General features: G+C 44.8%; 1 protein-coding gene across 4 annotated transcripts in view; it reads right to left on the bottom strand.

Annotated features, from left to right (window-relative positions):
• LOC140687546 (trafficking protein particle complex subunit 9-like) overlaps positions 1–24909 on the bottom strand; it is a 46244-nt gene extending 21335 nt beyond the window's left edge. Inside the window, exons 1-4 of one of the 4 annotated variants that reach the window (XM_072944675.1) lie at positions 24818–24909; positions 20417–20562; positions 18440–18650; positions 14774–15333 (exon numbers count right to left, since the gene is read on the bottom strand). In XM_072944675.1, coding sequence (XP_072800776.1) covers positions 15049–15333; positions 18440–18520 — 366 coding nt within the window. In that variant the 5' untranslated portion in view covers positions 18521–18650; positions 20417–20562; positions 24818–24909 and the 3' untranslated portion in view covers positions 14774–15048. Of the gene's footprint in view, positions 1–14773; positions 15334–18439; positions 18651–19744; positions 19882–20416; positions 20610–24817 lie in introns of those variants that run through there. The other 3 variants (XR_012061928.1, XM_072944676.1, XM_072944677.1) reach the window with 3 other exon arrangements.
• Between the last annotated feature and the right edge of the window lie 677 nt (positions 24910–25586).

The raw sequence follows: 25586 nt of genomic DNA on the forward strand, positions 1-25586 counted from the left end.
TTATGAGAAATAAAAAGGAAAAATTTCCTGGAGTCTGTCCAAGATGTGAAAAAGGAAATCACTGGGCAAATCAATGTAGGTCTGTGTTGCATAAGGATGGGACAATGTTCAGGAAAGCTTCAAAAGGGGCTTACTCCCAGCCCCATGACAAAAGGGAGCGTTCCCTGTACATGCCAGTGCGAACAAAGATTACAGCACAATGTCATGGAATTATCCCCAGCAACCGCAGGGAGTGCCTCCATTGATATCCCCTGTTTAAATTCACTTATTCTTATGCCAGGAGAGGAACCATCATTAATAGAAACAGAAATGTATGGACCTCTTCCTCCTGGGACAGTGGGCCTGTTATTAGGAAGATTGAGTTTAACTTCTCAAGGTGTCTGGGTTCATACTGGGGTGACAGATAGTGACTATACAGGAGAAATTAAGGTTACGATGTCATCTACAAAGCCATGAAAAGCAGAAAAAGGAAATAAAACTGCTCAGCTGCCACTACTGCCATACTACCCTGCAGGTGTCAGCAACAATGTGAGAGGAAACGAAGGATTTGGAAGTACAGGAAAGGTGGGGGTGTTTTTAACCAAAAAGATTCTGGATTCACGTCCTGTCTATAATGTGAAAATACAAGAAAAATCTTTCAGAGGCTTAATTGATTCTGGAGCGGACATTTCTATCATTTGTTCTACTCACTGCCGGGTCGATGGCCAACACAGCCAGCAAATATTGATGTTGTGGGTCTAGGGAGAACCCAGGGATTAAAATGTAGCAGTCTGATCCTTGATTGTCGAGGCCCTGATGGTCAGACAGCTAAGATACAACTTTATATTGCTGACTTGCTGATAAATCTATGGGAGAAAGACTTATTAAAACAATGGAAAGCTAAAATTTACATTCCTCTCCCAATCTAGTCAAATAAGCCAAGCGATGCTGGCACATCAAGGCTACCTGCCTGCTAAAGGATTGGGGAAAAACAATCATGGAATGTTAAGCCCAATAGAGCCCAAAATAAATAAAGACAAAAGCTATCCCATGTTCCTGGATTGGAAGAATCAATATTCTTAAATTGGTCAGACTGCCCAAGGCAATCTACAGATTTAATGCAATCCCTATCAAATTACCCAGGACATATTTCACAGAACTACAACAAATCATAATAAAATTGATATGGAACCACAAAAGACCTAGAATTGACAAAGCATCACTGAAGGAAAAGAAAGATGCTGGAGGAACAACACTTCCAGACTTCAGACAATACTATAGAGCTACAGTAATCAAAACAGCATGGTATTGGTACAAAAACAGACATATGGACCAATGGATCAGAACAGAGAGCCCAGAAGTGAACCCACAAACTTTTTATTAACTAATCTTCAACAACGGAGGCAAGAACCTACAATGGAACAAAGACTTTTCAGCAAATAGTGTTGGGACATGTAACAGCATGTAAAGCAATGAAGCTAGAACACTCCCTTACACCATACACAAAAATAATCTCAAAATGGATCAAAGACTTAAACATAAGACAAGATACAGTAAACCTCCTAGAAGAAAACCTAGGCAATGCACTGTCTGACATACATCTCAAAAATGTTCTCCTAGGGCAGTCTACCCAAGCAATAGAAATAAAAGCAAGAATAAACAAAAGGGACCTAATTAAACGTACAGGCTTCTGCACAGCAAAGGAAAGCATAAGCAAAACAAAATGAAAGCTACAGAATGGAAGAAACTTTTTGCAATGATGAAACTGACAAAGGCTTGATCTCCAGAATATATAAGCAGCTCATACGGCTTAATATAAAAAAAAAAATCCAAAATTCGGCAGAAGACATAAAAAAAAATTCTCCAAGGAAGAAATACAAATGATCAATAGACACATGAAAAAATGCCCAATTTCACTAATTATCAGAGAAATGCAAATCAAAACTACAATGAGGTATCACCTCACACCAACCAGAATGGCCATCATTCAAAAGTCCACAAATGACAAATGCTGGAGAGGCTGTGGAGAAAAGGGAATCCTCCTACACTGCTGGTAGGAATGCAGATTTGCGGCCAGTGTGGAAAACAGTATTGAGATTCCTCAAAAGACTAGGAATCGACTTACCATATGACCCAGGAATCCCACTTCTGGGCATATATCTGGAAGGAACCCTACTTCGAAAACACACTTGCACCCCAATTTTCATACCAACACTATTTACAATATCCCAGACAGGGAAACAGCCTAAATGTCCATCAACATATGAGTGGATAAAGAAGATGTGGTATATTTATACAATGGAATACTATTCAGCCATAAATATGACAACATAACGCCATCTGCAGCAATATGGATGTTCCTGGAGAATGTCATTCTAAGCGAAGTAATCCAGAAAGAGACAGAAAAATACCATATGAGATCACTCATATGTGGAATCTGAAAAGAAAAGAAAAGGACAAATGAATGTAAATACAAAACAGAAACAGACTCATAAACAAAGAATGCAAACTTCTGGTTGCCAGGGAGGAGGGGGGTGGGAAGGGATAGACGGAGAGTTTGAAATTTGTAGATACTGACAGGTATATATAGAATAGATAAACAAGAACATACTGTATCGCACAGGAAAATATATACAAGATCTTGTGGTAGCTCATAGTGAAAGAGAATGTGACAATGAATATATGCTTGTTCATGTATGACTGAAAAATTGTGCTCTACACTGGAAATTGACACAACATTGTAAATGACTATAACTCAGGAAAATAAAATTTAAAAAAAAAGAAAGAAGGATCAGATAACTAAATGCTTATCTAGCACACAATGAATTCTGCTTCGGGGAAAGGAGTAGTAATCAGCATTTAATCTGAAATTGTAAATACTCCTGAATATAAACAAAAGGCATAGGCTCATGGAAACTCATCTTAGAAGAGAAAAGAATCCAGTGAAGCCTCTTCATTTTACAGGAGGGGAGACTGAGACCTGGGATCTGTCCTCCTGGCAATCAGCAGCAAAGCTCTCCTAGTCCTCATGTCTTGCACTATATCAAAAACCAACAGATCTGTACTAATCCTATATTCATAAAAGTCACTTCTGCATTTTTCCAACAGTAGGTAATCTAAGTGTCCTGCAAAATACTTCCCAAAGAGTCAGGAAATCACACCAGTTTGCTGAAATACAAAAATATTTAGTTACATATTAAAACAGCTTGAACTTTATTCTATTTAAAAAGTGACATGTCAGATCAATGTTTTGATATTTTTAAGCCTATTAAGAGTACAGAAAAAAATCAAAATTTTCTTCAATCACAAAAGAGATAAGGTTATTCCCTGAAAATATTTAATGTTGATTTTTCTAAATTAATGGTTCTGGTCAGATTCCTTCAAATTTAAAAGTTCTAGTGGATGGTTACATGGCAATACAAATTCTGAGTTGTAAAAATACATATTCTATGTAAATAATCTTCAAGGTTGTCTGCTTAAGACATTTTAACTAGTCCCTATCTTACTAGAATGACATTAATTTCATGAAAACTTCATACTGCACTAATCAAGTCTATCTGGTCTTCCTCATAAATTCCTGATGTAGGAAGAGGCTGCCGCCACAAACTGCCTCAGCTTGAAATTAACACTCAAGGTGAAGCAGCGGATACACATATGTATTCATGATGTCACCTCCGTTCACAGGTCTGGGCCCTTTACTGCCTGAACGGGAGTGAAGTCACCAACCGTGGCAGTGAGGGAAGTGCAGCTCTTCCAGGTCTCACCTGGGCTTCACTGTTTCCCCCACAGTCTGTCTTCAATGATTAAAAATCTCTCAAGGTTCTTACACCATGCAAAACTAAATAAAGACACTTCTGCAGACAGAGCCCTTTCTCAGGCTTAAACCTTTTTCACGTACACTCAGCAAGGGGGAAAAAGAAACATGACTCTGCAAAATCTCTAAGCCTCACTGCTCACATGAGTAGAACGGACTCAGCACATGAGGACTCTTCACATTTCAGGGTGACAACAAAACAAAGCCACCTACAACAGCAGGCACTCCCATAGAGAGGGAGCAGAGGACCGGGGGCTTAGAAATCTGGAACCTCCTCCCAGAGACACCAGAGATGATGGCAAGGGATAAACACAGCGGGGGGAACACTGACGGGAGGGACCTCAGGTCAGAATCAAGCCCAGGAAAGGGGGAACAGAGATATCTAGACCTGATCTCCTCTATCACATCTCAGGCTGCCTCTTCCCTCTCCAGTAGCTGAGATCCCACTGAAACCACTAGAACGGTCTGAGTAAGAATGATGAACCTATCTTCAAGAACCATCAGATTCATTGGGTACAAAGAATGCACCCAGGTTCAGACTACGGGGCTTCAGTGGTTGTTTATAAATGTTCTCTGCACCACTTGTTGGTGGTGGGGGATGGAATAAATCAGGGAAAAGGAAATGTAAGGCATTTCCTCGTCTAATACACATCTACTACCAGAGGCCTTCTCCTTGGAGAGAATAATCCATAAAAAAATATAAATAAAACTCATGTATCAAAAATCACCTGGCAGCTCTGTGTCCCACCTGGATCTCCGGATTCTGTTATTACCTTTGCAAACTGTGCGATATGACAGCTATGTCCTGAACCTTTTAAGGCTATTTCATTCAATTCGGGCCCAAAGGGTCAAAGTCATTCAGCGATCATTTGCAGGTCATCTCCCGAAAACAATTCTTAGCTGTCTGCAGCTGCTAATGAACATAACCAAATCTAACTTCACTCAGTAAGAGAAATTCGTCAACCAGGAAAAAAAGAGCAGCCCCCAGGCCCTGAATCAGCTGTTAAAACTGACATCTGGGATTAACATCAGCAAATACACAGGATGAAAAGAAACCAGAAGTTCAAGGTCGATCTACCATGAAATGTTATGTATCTGTTCCAGAAATCAACCAATGACTGTAATCCATTATTATCATTCAATAAGACTCAATAAGATCGATGCATATTCAGTAAAATCAGAAGAAAATGTGTCATGTGTAGGATTCTTGACGCAACGGATTTTATACTTTATTTAAACATTAGTCAAGCTAAACTCAGAGGGGACAATAACAAATTACTCCTGCTTGCTGAAGGACTGCCAACGAGCCCAGGACAGAGACACGGGCAGAGCTTACCTGGGCGGTGTCTGCTGGCTGCCTCGGCAGGAAGTGAGCTGCCCTGGAACCTCTGAGCCCCAGCTTGGCAACCAGTCTTAGCAGGATAGTGACAGATGACAGAGGCCGAACACAGCCCCTCAGGCTCAGCTGGGCGTTAATATGAAAGTACAATGAACAAAATTACGGCATATCCTCATCTCAGACTGCAGTGACTAAGAATGATTTGGACAGTCAGATTACGTGGAAATGCCAATTTTTCCCCCAAAGATCAAACCCACAGATCTCTGGTTTTGTTACAAACAGGAACATGCCACCTTTTCTGCTCTGCACTTCCGTGTCAAGGCTGGCGACACGGAGGAATCTCACGATGCTCAGGGTTCCACTGAGGGACTGAGCTCACACGTGAAACAGGCCATCCAGTCCTTAATTTAAACAAGAATCTAATGTGTGCTCTGTGGCAGGCTCTGGGCCAGATGCTGCCACTGCAGAGAGATGGATTGAGCAGGAAGGACCCCAAAATGAAAGTGTTTTAAAATAATACCACCTGAAGCAGGACCAGAATACCTTTCCACCTCCTTCACCCTAAATTCACCTGCCCCACCTGGAATAAATATCTAACTGGCCCGCCTCCTTCTCTAAGACGGCCACAGTTAGTAGCTACAGACTTTTGCTCTCCTCTCACTGGCAGTTCCACCCTGAGAACCTTACACAGCCACACGCCTGACAAGCTGGGCTACAGTCTTCATCTGTATTCTTTAGCTCTGCGGGCCTCCAAGTTTTTGGTCTTAGATCTCCCTGACACTCTGAAAAATCACTGAGGATCTCAAAGTGTGCTTTTGTTTGTGTGTGTGCAGGTTACACCTACAGATACTTACCATATTCAAAAGTAAAACTAGGAGCGAGGGATATGGCTCAGGGGTAGAGCACATGCTTATCATGCAAGAGGTCCTGGGTTCAATGCCCAGTACTTCCATTAAAAAAAAAATGAAGAAAATTAGAGAAGGATTTAAAACTTTATGTATTCATTCCTATTAAAATAATAAGCCCATTAAATGTTAAATTTTTATGAAGGATAACCATTTTCCAAAACAAAACGCCAGAAGAGTGGCATCGTTTTACAGTTCTACAAATTTCCTTACTGTCTGGCTCAACACAAGTGAGCCGGGTCCCCACAAGCACTTCTGTTCTCCATCTGCTGTGGTGTCGCACGTCGTGAAGCCCCTGGGAAGCTCCACTGTACCTTTCCAATGGACTGAAGTTGAGAAGCCAAGAACACAGGGCACCTTCTCTGCAGGAAGCTGACAGCCCGTCACCATTATGTGGGTCAGGGTCCAGGGTGGGTTCTCATCCTGGAGAAGTGTCCAATCTCACAGCTACCCTCCACCCATCAGTCACGAGGATTTACAGTCTTCTCTTTCAATACAATGTACTCAAGCTCCCATCATTTCCTTTTCTCATTCAGCTTAATTATTTTTACATGTTTTCTCTTTTCTTTTGCATTGATTTCTTCTCTTTCCCACTTTTATTTCTCTCTACTCTTTAAGAAGCCAAATTAGGAAATGTAAGTCCATTCAAGAGTCTCTTCTACTTAGTGTGTACTACAGCTCGTTGTTAAACTTCTATCAGAGAATTTTGTTACTTCACTCTGACCCGTATTTATCCTAAGTGGCTGGCAGGCCCTCTGAGCTGACAGCTTCTTCCAGGAAAGAGCCTCATTTTAGTCCTTACTCCCAGAGCATTTATTAACAAGCATTTAGGGAACATCTGCAACATGCTAGATGATGGAGACACATGGACCGTGCCTCTCGCTCCCACCTCCAGGAGACAGTCCTTGCAGGAGAAAACCATGTCACAAGCATCTCAAGCACAGAGGGAGACTGACAGACCTCACTGTGGGGCAGGCCCAGGAGAGGCTGTCCTTTGACTGAGATTTTTTTCCCAGTATTTTATAATTGAGACATAATTCACATATAATAAAACTCACCAACTTAAAGGGGTACGATTCAGCAGCTTTCTCTATATTCACGGTTGTGCAGCCCTTACCATCATATATTTCCAGAACACTCCATCACCCCAAAAGAAATCCCCTGTCCATTAGCAGTCACTCCCCATATCCCTGTCCAGCCAGCCCCTAGCAAGCATCATCTGCCCTCTGCCTCTGCATGTGCCTATTCTGGACATTTCAGATCACTGAAATCAACAATATGTGGCCTTTTGTGTCTGGCTCATTTTACTTAACATGCTGTTATTAACGGTCATCCATTTCAAAGTGGTATTAGCATCTTTTTTTTTAAAGGTTACAGTTTATTAGAAGGTGGTAAGTACTATCAAATAAAGAGGAGTATAAGGGGTGGGGTTTCAAAAGGAAAAGGGCGGGTTGAGCTGTCAGGGTGGACTTCCCAGAGCAGGTGGCCTTTTTCATCTCCCCCCCTTTTTTCCCCTTTTTTATTCATTCTTATGTCTGGATAATATTCCACTACATGGAGATATTGTATTCTGTTCATCCACTCAGCAGCTACATATGGACAAGGTCTGGAAGAATGAATATAAGAGGTTCCTAACAAGAATTTCATTTGAAGCAAAGGGCAAGATGTGCTTTAAAAAAACCAACACAGAGAGACACAAGGAAATTCAGCGCGTTTCTGAGCAAGGGGCATGCTTGCTTCGGCAGGACTACCGCACAGGGCTGGGGCGGATATTGGCAGGAATCACAGTGAGGGAGTCACCTGAGAAGACTCCCCACTGCAAGCAGCTCAGCCAATTCTCCTCCCTCATCCTGTATTTTTAGAGCTGTGTTTCAAGGTTTTCTCTTATTTCAAGTAACAGCACTTGAAATGTTACGGAAATGACAGGCCAGCCAAGAAACAGGCACCACTCGGAGGGTTGGAGTACTCAGATTTATTACGCAGGCGGGCTCAAAGGGGCTTCTGCTCCAAAGCTCTGAGCACCTCCAAGATGTGTACATGAGGTTTTATAGGGTTAATTACAAGTATGGGGCTATTAGCCAATAAGGCTCAAACAACAAAAAGCAAGGAATCAGTACACTGGAGTTTATCAATTTGGAACAGATCATGTTACTGACACTTGTTGAGCTTGGATTTACTAGTTAGCTTGTTAGCCCAGTAAACTGACACTAAACTTCAGATTTACGAGTTAGTCCAGCAGAACTTAGATCAGTAAACTGACATTTATCACACTTAGATTTATGACTTAGCTTGTTAGCCCAGCTGGGCTTTTCCTTTACATAGCTACACATCTGATTATCTGCAACAGATCTCCTTATCTCCAAGCTACAGAAAGTCATTCACTGACCAGAGCAGCTCCAGAACAAATGGTGATGGACAAGGGAGTCCTGAAGCATCCCGGCCTGCAGGCACAAACCCCCTCGTGTTTCTGCATGCGCCATGGTGATGTCCAGAAAGTAAAATGCACAGAAATGTCTCACTGCTGGTGCACGACATCTGCCCCAAAATTGCCCCGAAAGCATGCTGGCAAAGCACTACTCAACCCTCTCACGACAAAAAAAAAAAAAAAAAAAAAAAAGCAAAGAAGGCAAATTTAAACTCTACAATTGAAAGCCAGCAACCATCACTGCTAGTATCTGAGCTGGAATGGCCCTGACTTCGAAAAACACTGCGTAGTTATTTTTCAAATGTGATAGACTTATAAGTATTTCATGTAGATGATATTACAGATGGATTTTTCTTTTCAAAATTTCGAGTCGCAACATTAGCACAAGAATGTTTATTTTTCAGCTTTAATATCTATCTTCTACTTTCTTAACTTTTAACCTATTATTTTATGAAAAGAGCTATGCTGCATATTATAAACCAACTGTTTGGATTCTGCAAATAAGATCGTTAAAAATTCACAATTTCAAAGCAAGCTTTAATGATGCTTTGAGAGCTGGGGCCTGGGGCGCTCACTAACAGCTCTTTAAATACTGAGAAGGATGTGCTATCAAGTAAAGCAAAGGCTCTAATACCGTGTCAACTCTGAAACCAAACATGCTACACCGAAGCCTTACTTTATCATTTCAGAATATTGCTATTCTTTTGAATATTAAATTTCTTTAAAGATAAGATATTTTTGAAAAAAAAAACAGCAGCTATATTCGATTTCCTTTCACCAAGAAAGCAATCTTTATCAAGAATAAAAACCCCTATGGAAATGTAAAAGACGGTGAATTTCTAGCTAAGTGGACGTGCAGATCTCAACACAAACCTAAATCCTATCAGATCTCACTTGAACGAGCTCAACAAAATCCTGGGCTACCCTGGAGTTTAGCTCTTCTGTTCCAAATGTTGGCTGAGCTAAGACCATCACACAAGGCAGGGAAGGACAGAAGAGGAAAGTCAGCCTGGCTGTCACTATCTGTTTTCTTCCAGCCACAAGGCGCCGCAAAGGCGGCCGCGCTAACAAGCCCTCCCCATAAGGAAATACTACATCCACACTGTCCCTGTTGCACGCACGCAGCCCTGACGCCCCTCTCCCACTGGTCGCCTCCCAGCCTGTTAGTGGTCTTCTAATGACCCTCCCACTCAGTGGCACCCACCCCCTCCTCCCACTACACACACACACACACACACACACACACACGAAAGAGAGCGAGAGCGAGAGCAGGGGCAGCATTCCCAAGAAAAAATGTGATTACATCACCCCTCCACTGAAACACTTCGGAGGTTCGCTGGTACAGTTCTAGTCCCACCCCCACCGCTGCCTCTCATCGCCCAGCCTCACTTCAGTACCCAGGTCCCCAGTGACCTTAGGGGCCCCCTGACCTGATGCCTAGCTACTTCCCACCTGCCTCCGGGCTCATTCTGATTCTGTTTCCCAAGAAAACCTTCCCTGCCTCCAATCCCCGCACATTGGTTTAGGTTTCCCTGCTCTGTTCCTAGAACATTCCAAGCTAAATCAACTTCTGACACTGCTAAGCTCGCAAGAAGCAAGTACATTTTGCTTACTACTGTCGGTTCACCCCTCTCCCCTCGACACTTAGAAGTGCACGTGTTACGAATAAATGAATGAAGGGGTGGGTCTCAAAGGGACAGACAGACCTGCTCTCACCGGTTCTGACCCCTTCTTTCTGTAGAACATCAGAAGCAAAACCAGGAGTACCTCTCCTGAGGGTCACTTCCTGCTGACACCCTTCACTGCCTCCTCCGTGTCAGTTCTAGTAAAAAACAAGCTCCTCCAAAGCCCTCCACCCCATGCCCTCTCCAGTGTCCTCCCCAGCAGGGGCTCCCTTCACCCTGGACTACACAGGGCACTCTCCCCGAGTCCCCACCCACAAGCCTCCAGGCCTCTGTCCAGCTGCTCCTGCCACCTGAGCCACCCTCTTGACTCCTTCTCCTGGCTGATTCTTACTCTGTCCTCACAACTGAATGTAGAGTCCATTTCCTCTAGGAAGTCCTCTCTGATAATGTCCTTTTGCTCTTGGCTGGGCTCCCTCTACAGCAGCACTGCATGGTGACCAACTGGGTGTTTGTCCACCTGCTCCTTTGAGATCACGACCTCTTGAAGGCCACGTGGGAAGAAGGAGTGAGAGATGATAAAAGGGGTGGGAGAAGCAAAAAGCAAAAATCACAGCCCAAGTCCCAAATTCAAGGAGTCTTTCTCAGAAAAAAGAATAAAATATTTCATATGTGTGCAATTTGGCTACTATTTTTGTGGCTCGTGGAAAGCCAGAGCTTGGTGTTCTAGTCCAAACACCAAGTTACATGCAAAGAAATGCATGTATTCATATCCATAGGAAACCAGAGCTGCTTGACAACAGCTTGCAGTTAGAATCCAAAGGAACTTTGATAAAAGTAATTTCTCTCTGTCTCCTTTTTTTTTTTTTTTTTGCATCATATAGTTTTAGAAGTATTTGCATGACTAAGTGATGACTACAGCCCTTGATTCTGCACTGGAGCACTTGGGACCAAGGAAGCCCAGATTACATGCACTGTGTAAATGCAATCACACCAACCCACTGACAGGTGCCCTGGTGGTGGAGCTGAAGTTACAAAGCAGACAACCTTAAATTCGAGGACAGCTCTAAGGAGAAAGTAAGAAATGCAAAGCTCTGTACTCAATGCCGTATGCTATATGGGCCATTAACTGATAGTGCATCTTGTCTAATGAAACCCAAAAATGAACTGTCAACTTCGATTTTCTACATCTGATCATTTTATGCTAACATTGGATACCAAATCCTCACTCCATACAGAAATCTCAGGCCTATGCTGCAGCACAGTTACATCCCGTGGAAGAAAGCCGATTAAGGGAGAACTGGAGAGTTTCCCTTCAGAAGATGCTAAGTCTGGTTTTGCACCTGTACATCATTTGCAACCACATCATCTTCAAAGGAGTAAGACCTTACCTCTGTGGGGCGTAAAGCACTGCGGTGCTTCCGAACCATCAAAGAACACTGAGCTTTGTGAAACAGTCTTGAGGCACTTAAATCTCACTTTTTCTGAAAGGCTCCAAAACTCATATACTTCACCATTCCAGGCACAACAGGGAGGTACCGGAATTAGTAGAGAAAACACGCCCTTGAAGTCTGACAAGGTCCTGCTTGAATCCTGCTACAACATTCACTAGCCGCTAAATGGACCAATACCTTAACCCCTCTGAGAAGGCTTCCCAATCCGCAAAAGGGGGCTGCCACCGACCACCTGGGAGGGATGGATGTGAATACAACACGCAAGTAGGGCGGCCGACTGGTACCTGACACGGAGCCTGGCTAGTTTCCCTCCACTGCCCGTCTCCCCCTTTAAACTTGCACTGTTCCCCCGGTAAGTATCAAGTCCCCGGGACAGAATGTCCGATTCTTTTGTGTATCCCCGGATACATGCCTTACCCTTAGGAGGCCAGAAAAAGGACTGCCTCCTCCCTAGTCACTATACGTGTTCTTAATAGTTACTTTTTTTTTCTTTAAGTCTACTTGGCAGGGAGAATATTCCAGAACTGTCCAACCACCATTCTCCAGGTTGGCTCCCCTTCCAACCCCCACCCTCTCTCACCTCAGATCCTCTGTCTGATCGCCTTTTGAACGTGGAAAGCAGAAAGCGTGTCCGCTGGTTTGGGGGCTCTCCTGGCCTTCCTCCCTCCCTCACAGGTGAGTGTGACTACCTTCTCCCCACTCCCCACTGCAATTCCAGCTTCTGAGGAGGTGTCCCGCCCAGATCTTGCGGCTTCCGCATCTTCCTGAGATGCACATGTGGCCACGACACTCCCTTCTGATTTCTTCCTGAGCAGCACCACCCCCCTCCCCGGCCCCTTGAGGATAAATGGCATTGCTCTGAAAATCCCAAACGCTGTTGACTGACACAGGAAAGCAGCATGGTCTGGGCTATCCTCCAACCTAGGCACAGCCCTGCCCTCCCTCAGCCTCAGTCTGTACATCTCGAGATGAGCTCATCCATATGCAAGGCTGTGAACACCAGCTAAGAATGATGACTCCCTACATGTAACTCTAGTCTGGCTCCTTCACCTGAGCCCCAGGCTCATAGACCGGAATGCCTCTTTGATTTCATAACTCGGATGACAAATGGCATCTTAAAATGCCTCATGTCCACCATTTACTCTGGAATTCAACCCCTTGCAGGTAACTCCCGGGATCCCATTTTAGTAACAGACCCATCCCCCACCTAGGTGTTTGAGGTCATATTCAATTTCCCCTGTTCCCTCCCGCTAGCCCTGCCCTGGAATCGGTCCTGTCATTTCCGTCGCTAAGCCCATCTCAAGTCTGGTTCTGCAGAGACCGCGGCTGGAACTCTGCAAGCTCACAGCTGGTGCAGTGAGTCACAGTCCTCCGAAGGGTGCTCCCTGGAGGGAGAGGCGTCTCCTGGCACGGGTCAACTCAGAAGACACTGGATTCTCACAAAGGAGATGGGACTCAATGTTCTCCCGTGGTCTGAACTTCGAAGGGCCTGAGGTCTGGGGGAGCACCTGGTTAGAAGACACACATGCCAGTGAGCAGGTGAGGATGGAGGTACCCAGGCAAGGCTGTTCTCACCCTGACCCCTGGGCTCTCAGGAGCCACGGGAAAGGCCTGTGTCCAGGGCACAGCCCGGCCATCACAGGTCACAGCCTGCATTTGCCAACTCGGACAGCCTAGACTTCTACTTGTGACACTTAACTTCTCTTCTGTTCCCTCCCAGACTGTGATGGACTCTTTCAGAAAGTCTGGCCTGTCTGAAGCGAGACCAAGTCAGTGAAGGATGAAGTGTCCACATTTGGACCAGAGCATGAAAGGAAAAACAAGGTCTCATGACCAGCATGAAGTTGGTGGCCAAACCCTTCCCCTAGGTGAGATGAACTAGCTTGGGGGTGAAAATGCAAGGTCCTAGGTCGGTCAAAGCATCTACCTTCACGGCTGACATGGGTGTTGGAGTCTCACTACCGCAAACTAACGACACGGCCATCAGTGGTGGACGTCAGCTGCAACAGACACAGAGTCAGCTATTTACTGCCAAAATGAGTTAAAAGTAAAGACCAGTGCAGGGAGGCCTGCACGGCTGCTGAGGCAAACCACAGACCCGGCTCTGAATGCCCACTGGCTGAAGCAGAGAGGTAGCCACGGTCCCCTTTAGTGGTCCCTGTGTCCACCAGATCCAGGTGAGCCAGCTACTTAGGAGAAGGCCATGTTGTCCTGATACTCAGAAAAACCAGCCTCATAAAGGGAGTAAAAGAGTGGCATGGATTTTAGACCCGCTTCTGCCCCTTTACAAGGACAAAGTAAAGTAAATGGCATGGGGAAGGCAAAAGCAAAAGAAAACCCGGTGACTGCTTCCTCCAACAGCGTCCCCTGCGGCTGCTCACCCCCGAGCCGGCCACTTCCTCACAGTGACCGCCGGCCAGGCAGCGCAGTCACGCACGTCACACAACGACAGCCAGGAACCGCGTGCCAAGCACGTTTGTGTAAAAGCCAGAATCAAGCAAGGTGCTGCAGATTTTGACTTTCCAAGTTTAAATACTCCATGAAAAAAATCCCTCAGCAGCCGCCTAAATCAATTCGCATCTCACCTCCTCAAAACAAATAAAACTAATAAGGGCTCATTTGTCACCAAATATAAGGAAGACCAAACATGTTTCTCAAAGCAAGGATTCTACTAGGTATCAAACACCAGTAGGTGACATGCAAACAAAGCAAAAACTCTAAAAAATCACAAAATAAAAACATGACTGAGATAATACATGAATCAATGCAACCATTAAGTTTTTGCTTTTTAAAGCAATGGAGGCAGCAAGGAGAGCAATCTCGCTATTTCCAATGCAGGGTGTGCACAGACCACATATTCAGACCCAATAACATGCTCACAGGGAGGTCCGAGAGAAAATGGAACAAAGAGAAAGAAAAAGAGGAACAAGCAAAAATTAGAAACCCACAGTGCTCCTAGCATCAGTGGCTGTGGCTACTCTATTGGACAGCAACTCCAGGGGTCCCACCATGGTCCTGGCTGAAAAGGGAGAGTAAGTGTCCACACTAACCCTAAAAGGATCTCTCTGAAACAAAGGCGGATTCACTTTTAAACGTCTGAAAACTGGTGGGCTGCACCTCCGTCCTCCCTTGGCTACAAGACAGCCCTCCTCCTTGCCAATCCCTTTCTGGATGTAGGGAAGCAACCCGGCACAGTCAGGGCAGCTGGGCCTCCAGGTAGGCTTATCTGCTGTCTGTGTCCAGTCCCACCAAGTCCTCCTTCTCAAATGGGATGCAGGGGAGGGGGATCTTGTCCCTAGAATTGTCGGGGGCCCCATCCAGACTCTTGGACACGAGCAAGATGAAGAGTGACTTGATGATGTCCTAGACCCTCTTCTCCACCACTCTGCAGTCCTTGTAAGTTGAAGGCCACATCAGTGGATGGCTGCTTGACCACCTCCCCATGCAGCCCAAAGACAAAGAGCTGAGGGTCGTAGAGCGTGGTGCCATACACTTCTGCACGTGGAGCTTCTAGAAGGTCTTGGCCAAGAGGCAGTTGGTAATGGTGACAAGGCCCACGACCTTGCGGTGGGTCTGGAAGTCGCTCCACCCATTCTTGGGCCCGTAGTGGTGCCTGTAGTGGATACAGAATGCCCACTGGGAGCTGCACGGGCTGATCTGGCTCACCAAGGAGATTCGCTTATAGATGCAAAAGAAATTCTCCTCTGAGATGATCCCCTCGGCTTGGACCACCACGGGGAGATTATGGTTGTCCTCAGCACACTGCACATAGTAGGGATGCTCATGTTTCAGGCCCTGCCGAGAGGGGAGAGGAGACTGAGGTACACACTCTGCTGTGGGCTGCAGGCCCTTCTGGGATGCAGTGACCTGCTGTGTAGCAGCTGTAAGGCAGGGAAGCTCAAGCAAAGCCAGGGGTACAGTTTGTCCTCAGCGTCTGCACAAGGTTACCATAGCTCGGATCACATTACCCACCTTTTGGTCTAGGCTTCCTGCCCCTGCAGAAAAGGGTCATTTCTTGTTTTCAGTTTCCAACACCTAGCCAGGCCCTGATGCAAAGTCAATGCTCAAAAATGCTGAATACAGCAATGAACAAAGGAACTGCTTTCCCCACTCCCCTTCAGCAGAAGATAAAGAAAAGAACCATAGTGGGATCAAAAGATCTGGATTTCAAATCCAATTTACTGGAACTCCTAAGCTGCAGAATAATGGATAAGAAAACTTTCCTTGGTGAGGAGGGTGAAGTTCTGCGGCAGAGCTCATGCTTAGCATGTATGAGGTCCTGGGTTCAATCTCCAGTACCTCCATTAAAAAAAATTTAAACAAATAAATTAACCTAATTACCCCACATCAAATATTAATTTTTAATTCAAAATTCAAAAAAAAGACCTTGCAATTGACACAACATTGTAAACTTGACTATACTTCAATTAGAAAAAAAATCCTTGCCTTACAAGAATATATCTGGATTATGGAACTTTGCAAATGTAAAATGCCTAGGGTACAATCTGCATAAAAAGTGGGGGACTGTAAACATTTACTATCCCTCCTTTATGAGCTATATTTCCTTTGCGGGGGGTTATAACCTCTCAGAGCTAAATTTCTCAGATTAAAAAAAGAAAACATTACCTGATTCTCAGTACTGTTGAATAATTAGATAACCCTATGATAGCATCTGACCCACAGAGGTTACTCAATAAATGTTTGTTGAATGAATGAATAAACATGCAAGTGAATTCTGCCCCTGCCGCAGATCATCACAATGGTACTGCCTGGAAATCCTTAGCCCACGTGCCACCCGACCCTACACTAACCATGTGGGTGACCTGGGAAGGCCTGTGTGCTTCTCTAAACCCCAGTTTACTCACGAATAGAAATGGGAGTAATAACACAAACCTCAAAGGGTTAGTGCGTCAATAACAAATTGTACTACAATTTTGCAAGATGGAATCATGAAAGAAAATTCGGCAGAGTCCATAGGCTCTCTCCATATTAACTCGTACAACTGCATGGGAATCTACTTTATATCTCAAAATAAAAAGTCCAATTTTATTAAAGAGGTTATTGAGGTTAAATGAGCTCACTGTCTTAAATAAGGAACACACAGTACAAATAGAACAATGCCCAGCCCATAAGATACACTCAGTAAATGTTCCCAGTGAGCCCACTGGTCCCTCCAACTCCAGAGCACAAGGATGGGTCTTCATGGCCAGAGGCCACTGCACCTGAAGCTAACAAAGCTAATGGTCCCCACATCCAAGAGGCCCTGCCTCCACCCTAGGTCTAATTTTGTATTTGTAACTTTTTTCTTATACTTAAATAGGAACCCCCAATTGCATAGCCTTCAGGTCACCAAAATCTGACCATGGAAATCATGACAGCAGCCCTCCCCAGTGAAACAATAAAATTAAAACCATATACACAAGAAGTCTCTGTAATTTTAATGGCAGGAATTTCATCCTGGACTGAGAGAAAGAGGACTGGGGAGGAGGAGGAAACTGGGACCCCCAGACCCAGGGGCCACCTGTCCCATGATGGAACTTAGTCTCAACCCACACACTCCAGGAAATTCAAATTACACATAGACAGAGTGCTATGGACAAGATTTTTTTTTTTAAAGAAACACCTGATTCTCTAACAGGTCAGGTTTCTACTGAGACACAAATGGCTTATGTTTATATTGTTTCACAAAAACCTAAAATAATATCACTCCAAATTGACACATGAAGAAACGGAGGAAAAGAGAGGTTTATCACATTGTGCAAGATTAGAGAGAGGCCACGTCAGAGGCTGTATTTAAATCCAAGCCTCTGCTCCAGTTCTCACACTAGAAAGTGTGACATACTGCCCCCCTCCTGCCCCTTCCCTGCAATAAATCTCTTAAGTCTTTTCTGTGCTACCTGGAAAGAACCAAAGTCACATTAACTTTCCATAAAGAGCTGTGGCACCCCTTGGAGGACGTATCAAAATCTGAAGAATTAAGTTTGGAGCAGAGATTTGAGTTCTCTGTTTCTCAAAAGGAGACATGGGTTTAAAAGAAACCAAAAAGCAATTATCTAGTCTAAGCCCTCATTGTGCAGAGAAGGAAACGGAGACTCAGAAGAGATGAGGAAAGGGCCTTATTTTCAAATCTTGCCTCAGGGCAGCACCAAGCCAGCCCTGGGCACTGCTGGGGGAGGATCTGGGAGGCCCAGGAGAATGAGTGTTAGAAAAAGGAAAGGGAAGAAACATACAAGCCCTCTCTCTACACCGTAGTACCATGCAGTTCCACCAAATTATGCAGTATAGGAGCCGCCAACATTAAGGTGGGCTAAACAGGTTATAGAAACCTGGAAGTCTCAACCACAGTGGAAATTCCAAATTTTATATGGTTTTTGCCAGTTCAAGCATGAGCTCAGCGGGAGCTCCGTGCCAGGCACTACACGAGGTCTGGAGTTCTCCCAAATACAGATCTCTATGAACACGTGTGCAAACCACATGCAGGCCCACCAGAAGAAAAATGCCCACAGATAAGATGGAATTACTGAAAATGAAGGCAGCCAACCAGCATATATTACTAGCAAAAAGGATGCTGCTAGAAATACTCATGGACATAGCAAACTGTGGTTAGCAAGTGGGAAAAGGGGGAGGGACAGTTTAGGAGTTTAGTATGATCAGATACACATTACTATATATAAAATAAATAAATGACAAGGACCTACTGTATAGCACAGGGAACTATATTCAATTTCTTGTAATGAGTTGTACAGAAAACAATCTGAAAAATATACATGTACATATGCATATGTATAACTGAATCTCTGCTGTACACCTGAAACTAACATTGTAAATTGACTACACTTTAATAAAAAATAAGAATTTTAAAAATAAATAAATAAATAAAAGAAAACTGTAATCCCCTTACCTGTAGGTGGTGGAGAACACTGGTTGCAAGCACCAAGTCCACTCGATCACTCCAGCAATGGCTGTCACTCTTTCTGACCATCAGGGAGTCAATTGGCTTCACTAAGGTTACATTTCTTTTTCGTGAAAAGCTACAGTTGCAACCAATGATATATATAATCTCATTATTCACAGACCCAACAAATTAGTGAAGACTTTCCATAGGCCAGGCTCTGGACAGATGAAAAGATAGGGTCTCAGATACATTTATGGGTAGAAAAAGTTTACGCCACGAAGATATTAAATCTTCCTGTTCTGATATATAGATTCAATGCAATTCTGATTAGAATTCCTACCAGATTTTTTATGGAATGTAACAAGTTAGTTTAGGGTCAGGAACAGCCAAGAAACTTCTTTAGAACCACCACTGGGAAGGGGTGGATAGATCATTCATTTCCACTGTTCTTTCTGAAGTGATGAAAACGTTCTGGAATAATAATGGTTGCACCACTGCGAATATACTAAATGCCGCTGAATTGTTCCATTTAAATGGGTGGACTTCACAGTGTGTGAACAATATCGCAATAAAGCTGTTCTATGAAAAAAATATTTCTGGACCACTATTTTTGCCTCTATATTACTAGTCTTCCCTACAATTTAAGAAAAACAAAACAACAAAACCAAACAAAACTTTGCCAGGAGACCTTTAGGACTGCAATGTTCCTGGGTCTCCAAAATGCCTCTGATGGTGCTGCTCCTGTTAACACACACTAGTTGGGCTGGACTAGTTAAGGACTATATCTTTTTAAAATCGACGGTCACATGTTTCACCCTGGGAGAGGGGAGGATGGAGAATGTCACAGCCTCGTGCCCTCATCTCTTTTTTGTTTGTTTGTTTTTGTTTTTGGAGTAGAGAAAGTTTTTACTGCAGGGCCAAACAAGGAGAACAGTGGCTCATGCTCAAAAACCCTGAACTCTGATGGTTTTTCAGGTGAATTTTTTTTTTAGGGTAAAGTTTTTAAATACGCAAAATGAGGCTTGAGGGCTTCCAGGTGTGTGACATTCTTCTGACTAGGTGGTGGTAGGCAATAGGGCCGTGTTCCAGGGATCTCGTGCTCAGACTGCAGTTACCATCCTCCACCTGGGTGGGGGCCTTAGCTCCTGCAGAACAACTCAAACATATAAAGTATAGCCCTGCCCCTACTCCTTAGCTCATTTTTAAGTGAACCAAGCCCTGCTTTCAACAGTGATCACGCTCACTATAAAAACACGTTACATCAATAAGCACCACCATCCTAACACCAGAAAAAGTATTAAGGATATTTACCTGGGGCAGAAACACTGAGGGAGGAGAAAGAAGCATGCTCAGCATTGGCGCTCTCTTTTCCCAAGTCCCTGCCAGGAGAAGCTGGGTTTTACAGCCAGAGGATCTCAGCCCCAGGGAACAGCGTCCATGCCACTGAGCTGGACCTCGGGTACAGGGAAAGGGAGAGGACTGCAGTCTAGGGGTGGCAGGGCAGGGAAAGCGGCGGGGGGCCCTGGCTGCAGCCCCGCTCGGAGGCCAGTCCCAGCCACTGTCCCCACCCCCGCCCGGCTCCGCAGACCCCGCCGCCCCGGGACACAGGCCGCCCATGGCCGGGGCGGGGTCTGCTGCCGAGGAGAGGAAGCCCGGGAGGAGGGGACTCGCAGCAGGAGAGCGGAAGGGGGCGCCGGCCACGGACTGAGGGGACCCCGGCTGGGGCGTGAAGTGGCAGGTGCGGGCCGCGGTATGGACGGGGGTGGCCATGTCCCCGGCAGGTGCGTGCCGGCCCTGGACAGGTGTGGCCTGGGCGCCGGCGCAGGTGGCGCAGGCAGAGGGGTCTAGCGCGAGCCGCTCAGCTGGACACTCGCTGACACGAGCCCTTGCAGGGTGTGACACGCAGACCCCCTTCCCCAGAGCCCCCAACCTTCCACTTACACAGCCGGAGGCCCTGACCCGGGGCAGGAGCCAAAGGCTTACCGGGCGACAGAAGAGCTGAGCAGTCATTGGGGCTGATCCCTGGCTCGGAGCTGGAGCTTCGGACCCGCGGTCCAGCTGGCATCCAACCGTGGGCATGCGTGGAAAGGCCAGCGATCCGCTCTGGGCTCTGGATTCTGCGAGATACACTGGGGAATCGAGGGAGGGAGAAGATTGGAGGGGGAGAAGATGGGAGGAGTAGGAGAGGAAGCGAAAAGTGGAGGGAGAGAGAGGGACGGAGGAGGAGCAAGGAGAAGCGAGAGATCCAGAGGGAGAAGAGGGAGGGGAGTAGCAGAGATGAAGAGAAAAAGCTTTACCTGCAAGGGCACCCCGAAGGAGGCGCCAGTCCTGCCTCCATGCCCTTCTCTAGCCCCTCAAGGCCAGAAGCTCAAATTTCACCTCCCTGGTCAAGCCCTCCAGTCAAGGCCTCTGCAGAACCCCTAAAGGGATCACACCTGTTGCCCCCAAGAGGAGCTGGGCTTCCTGTTGCTCCCGGAACCAAACACCCACAGGCGTTGTCGCTTAGAACTACCTTGGAAAGAGTATAAATTCCCCTTTTACAGGCTGGGAAACTGAGGCAGGCATGATCTTTGCCTTAGCTGCACTGTCCCAGGTGTTGGGCTGGCAGGGAGTGGGAGGTACAAGTTCAGAGACCCAGACAGAGCAGACTGCCCGAGTGTCAGTGCATAGTCCCCATCTCTCCTGGGTAAACCTCTTTCCACCCTAGTGGAACAATGAAGGGCTCACAGTAGGTCCCTGGGTGTGGGAGAGCTGTCCTCAGTTCCAGTGCCCAGCTTGCTATGTAGATAGGAGTGTTCTCGAGTCCAAACTCATTCTCCTCAATGCAGGACAGGACAATAAATCAGGAGACCAGGTGTTGGTGCATGGAATAGCAAGTTTCTGTAGACCTAGATGGCAAACTAATGTCCTGGAAAACTATCTCCCCAAGTCAGAATTCAGGATCTTTTCCTACTTGCTTGGTTGTTGCAAACTTCTTGGTGTAGGAATTTTTTGTTGTTACAATTCTTTGTTCTTGCAGCTATCCACCTGGGTCAGATCCCTGTAAACCTCCAACAAAACAAATGTTATTTTCTATTCTGCAACTTGCTATCTTTATATGAATGGAAAAATGTTAATATCCTTTAAGGTCAGAGCCTTCAGAATAGGCTCTCCTGTCTATTTCAGGCTCTAGGCAACATTGTTTTACAGAAGGTGCAGAACCAGCAAGACTAAGCCTAGGAAACAGAGCACAGGGTTAAAGTCAAAGGAACAGATCTAATACAGAGTCTGATTTGTTCTTTGCCATTATTGAGGCAGAAGCCACTTGAGGATTTAAATCCTTTTAGGTTAAAAATAAGTAAAACTTTAAAGGAATTTACATACATAGGTTGAAATGTGCATAAAATATTTGGAAAAGCTCACAAAAGATTGTAAACAGTGGCATCTCCAGGGAGGGCTGAGAGAACAAAGGATGAGGGAAACCTTTCCCTTGTGTATTTTTGTGCTGTTTGAATTTTTTTTTTACCATATACATGGGTTTCTTTTTCAGTTAAAAAAAAAAGTGTAATGGAGGGAAGGAGTAACTAGCTCAGCAAGTACAGTAGCCATGGGAAACAGATCCGTCACTTTTGCTTTAAGCCAGGAAGCATTTATTGACTCTCTCCTATGAGCCCAGTGCTGTTTTATGACTTCATTTATTATGTGTATTTTTTATAAAATAATAACATGCTATCACTGACCCCTGCCCAGGGGAGCTGGTGGAAAACCAATTGAGATTTTATTGAGTTGTTTTCCAAGGAGTATAAATGAGTTATAAACAGAACACATCTTCAGGGCAAACAAGGTGGAATGGATTTCCAGCAGGCCAGACAGCTAGGAAGGGTTTTCAACAGAGATTCCCAGAGGCAGAGGGAGAAACCCTCCAGGGCCCCACAAAATCTGCCCAAAGTGGTTTCTCCATGGCACTATTGTAATAGGAAAGAACAAATCTGACTCCAAATTACATCTTTTTCTTTGACTTTAACCCTGTGCTCTGTTTCCGAGGCTTAGTCTTGTTGGTTCTGCACCTTTTATAAAACAATGTTGCCTAGAGCCTGAAATACACAGGAGAACCTATTCTCAAGGCTTTGACCTTTAAGGACATTAACACTTTTCCGTTCGTATAAAGATAACATGTTGCAGAACAGAAAATAACATTTGTTTTGTTGGAGGTTTACAGGAATCTGACCCAGGTGGACAGCTGCAACAACAAAGGATTCTAACAACAAAGGATTCCTACACCAAGATGTTTGCAACAACCAAGCATACCCCTTCCCCTTTTTAATATAAAAGGAGCCTGAATTGTGACTAGGGGAAGATGGTTTTCCAGGACAATTACTCTGCCATCTCCTCAGTCAGCTGGCTTTCCAATTAAAGACGCTATTTCTTGCCACAAAAAGTGGTCTTCCAATTTATTGGCCTGTCCTGCAGTAAGCAGAATGAGTTTGGACTCAGTAACACAACCAAACATTGAAAGTATTCATTTGGTATATTAAATGACTTGCTTCTGCTGGTCTTTCTTCCTGACTTTTTCTTTTCTTGACCACTCCTGCTATGTTTATGAAAAATCTGTCAGTCTGCTCTTGTGGACACATTTAAATCTCTAGCCACTACCCTTCCAGATAAGAACTGATGTCACCAAAATTGCTAAGAGATATTACATGGTCAGAAAAGACCAGAAGTGTGTACTGGTTGATGTTCAGGGGCAGGCTGGGACACCTGACAAGATGTCATAAGCATGGATAGACAGCTGGGCACCAAAGGAGAAGCTTCTAGGCCTCCATGAAGGACTTGCTGGATAAGAAGAAAAAGTCCCAGATTGTAGATCTGATTCCAACATGAGCTTCCTGGGTGAGGGTCAGCAAATCATTTCAGTTCTCTAGGCCCGTGCTGTCCAACATGTGAGCCACCAGCCACTTGCAGAATTATGAAGTTATTCTGTAGCCAGGCAGAATTATAAATAAACATTTTACAGCAAAGGCTCAGCAAGTATGATGTTTAGAAACATTAGTGGTTTTCTTGCCCTAGCAGGTTATTTTTGTATGTCTAGCTTTCTGTGGTTTGTAACGCCCATGACTAATGATTCCCTTATAGTGAGGTATTTTGAAGTTATAAGTTACTGGACACAGTACCGTCATATCACAGTTGAAAAAAAAGATCCACATAAGCCAGGCCATTTGATTTAGTAGTTATGAGCAGGGTCTCCGGGGCCAGCCTGCCTGAGTATAAATTCTCACTCAGCCTCTGGGGGGTTCTGTGTGAGTCATGGAGAAATTTTTATTATTATTGTTGTTGTTGTTGTTATTTTACTTATTTGTGCCTCTTTTTCCTAACTTTTTAATGGTGAGGAATATGTAGACTCTATCTCCAACTGTGCTGGCAGGATTAAGTGTTTTAACGTCTGTGCTGCCCACTTCCCTGGATTTCAGCATTCTCCAGGCAATCAGTTTCACACCCGGAGGCATTCTTCACTATCTTAGTCTGTCTGGGATGCTGTAAAAAATTACCGTGAGTCAGGTGGCTTAAACAGCCAGCATATTCCTCAAGTTTTGGAGGCAGAGACATTCAAGATCAAGGTATCTGAGAGAGGACTGCCTTCATGGCTTGAAGATGGCTGTCTTCCCACTATCTTCATGGAGTGGAGAGCAAAGAGAAGCAAGCACTCTGGGGCCCCTTATAAGTGCCCTAATCCCATTCATGAGGGCTCTACTCTCTTGACTTCATTTTATCCTACTAATTACCTCCCAAAGACCCCGCCTCCCAATACCATCACCCTGGGAGATGGGGTTTCAAAATAAGGATTTTGAGGGGATGCATTCAGTCCACACATTGGCTAACTCTCCCCAACATGCAGTCATCAAACCTGTAGCTAATTTCAAAGTAATGTTTATATCTCTCTGTCCATTCCCATTCCTACATCCAGTAACACTGAAGCCCTGTTAGATTTTATTCCTTATTTTTCTGGTAGAGATTTAATTGATTCCTCTACTCCAATGCTCTCCTCACTCCAAACAGTCTGCTTAACAGCCCTGCCAGGTAGGTCTTCCTTAAAACACCTTCCCACTTCACCTGGTTGTTTTTTAGGTGTAAATGTCAGAACCCTCTCCACACCCTATACTAGACCTTTAATCCCTTACACTACCGCTCACTATGTTATTTTTCTATTACCACTGTAACAAATTTCCATAAGCTTAATAGCTTAAACCAGCACAGATTTATCACCTTATGGCTGTGGAGGTCAGAGATCCAACACAGTTCTCATTGGGCTAAATTCAAGGTACCAGCAGGGTGCCTTCCTTCTAGAGTATCTAGAAGAAAATGTTTCCTTGTTTGTTTGTTTGTTTCCAGTTTCCAGCAGTCACTCACCTTCCTTAGCTTGTGCCCCACGACTTCCTTCATCTTCATGGCCAACAGCCTTTCTGAACATCGCTCCATGGCTGCACCTCCCTCTGATCCTAAACTCAGATGGGAAATGTCCTATGATTGTAAAGACCCCTGTGATTACACTGGACCCACCTGGAAAATCCAGGCTACTCTCCCTATCACCTCATCTCAGGATCCCCTTGTCCGACCCCACTCAGGCATTATGTATGTGGCTGTGACACTCACCTTGGGTAACATTTCCTCTCGTGAGCAATTAAAAGTTCAAGACACTTGTGAACGGCTTTTTGTTTTTCTTCCTTAGTCTTTCCACATTCAGTACGTCTGGTGAGATTATACAAATCCTGTTTATTTGTAACCCGGCACTAATCTTTAACAACGTATTAAAAGGCTAATAAAATAGCCAATTTAGAAGGAAAATCCTCTAAGATTTTTAAGATTTTTGTCCTAAAATGCCTGTCATCCCCTTTACTGCCTACAGTAACATGTCACAGGTGGCTTCCCTGTGGGGGTGAGGGTCACATTGTTCTGCCACCACAGTCCCTTCATTCACACCAACGTGCTGGTCTCCTAACAGAGGATCTATGCTCCCAGCTTTGCTCACTTCCTCCTCCTTTCCATTGACCATCCTGTTCCCACTGCTTCCTTCGTTCACCACATCAGGATTTCATGAAAACATTCTTCTCTAAATGGAATGGATATTGTGGAGCTAACGTCTAATAATTGTTCTCAGTGTATACGCACACACTCACCT

The sequence above is a fragment of the Vicugna pacos genome, chromosome 20, assembly GCF_048564905.1.
Source record: "Vicugna pacos chromosome 20, VicPac4, whole genome shotgun sequence".
Lineage (NCBI taxonomy): Eukaryota > Metazoa > Chordata > Mammalia > Artiodactyla > Camelidae > Vicugna > Vicugna pacos.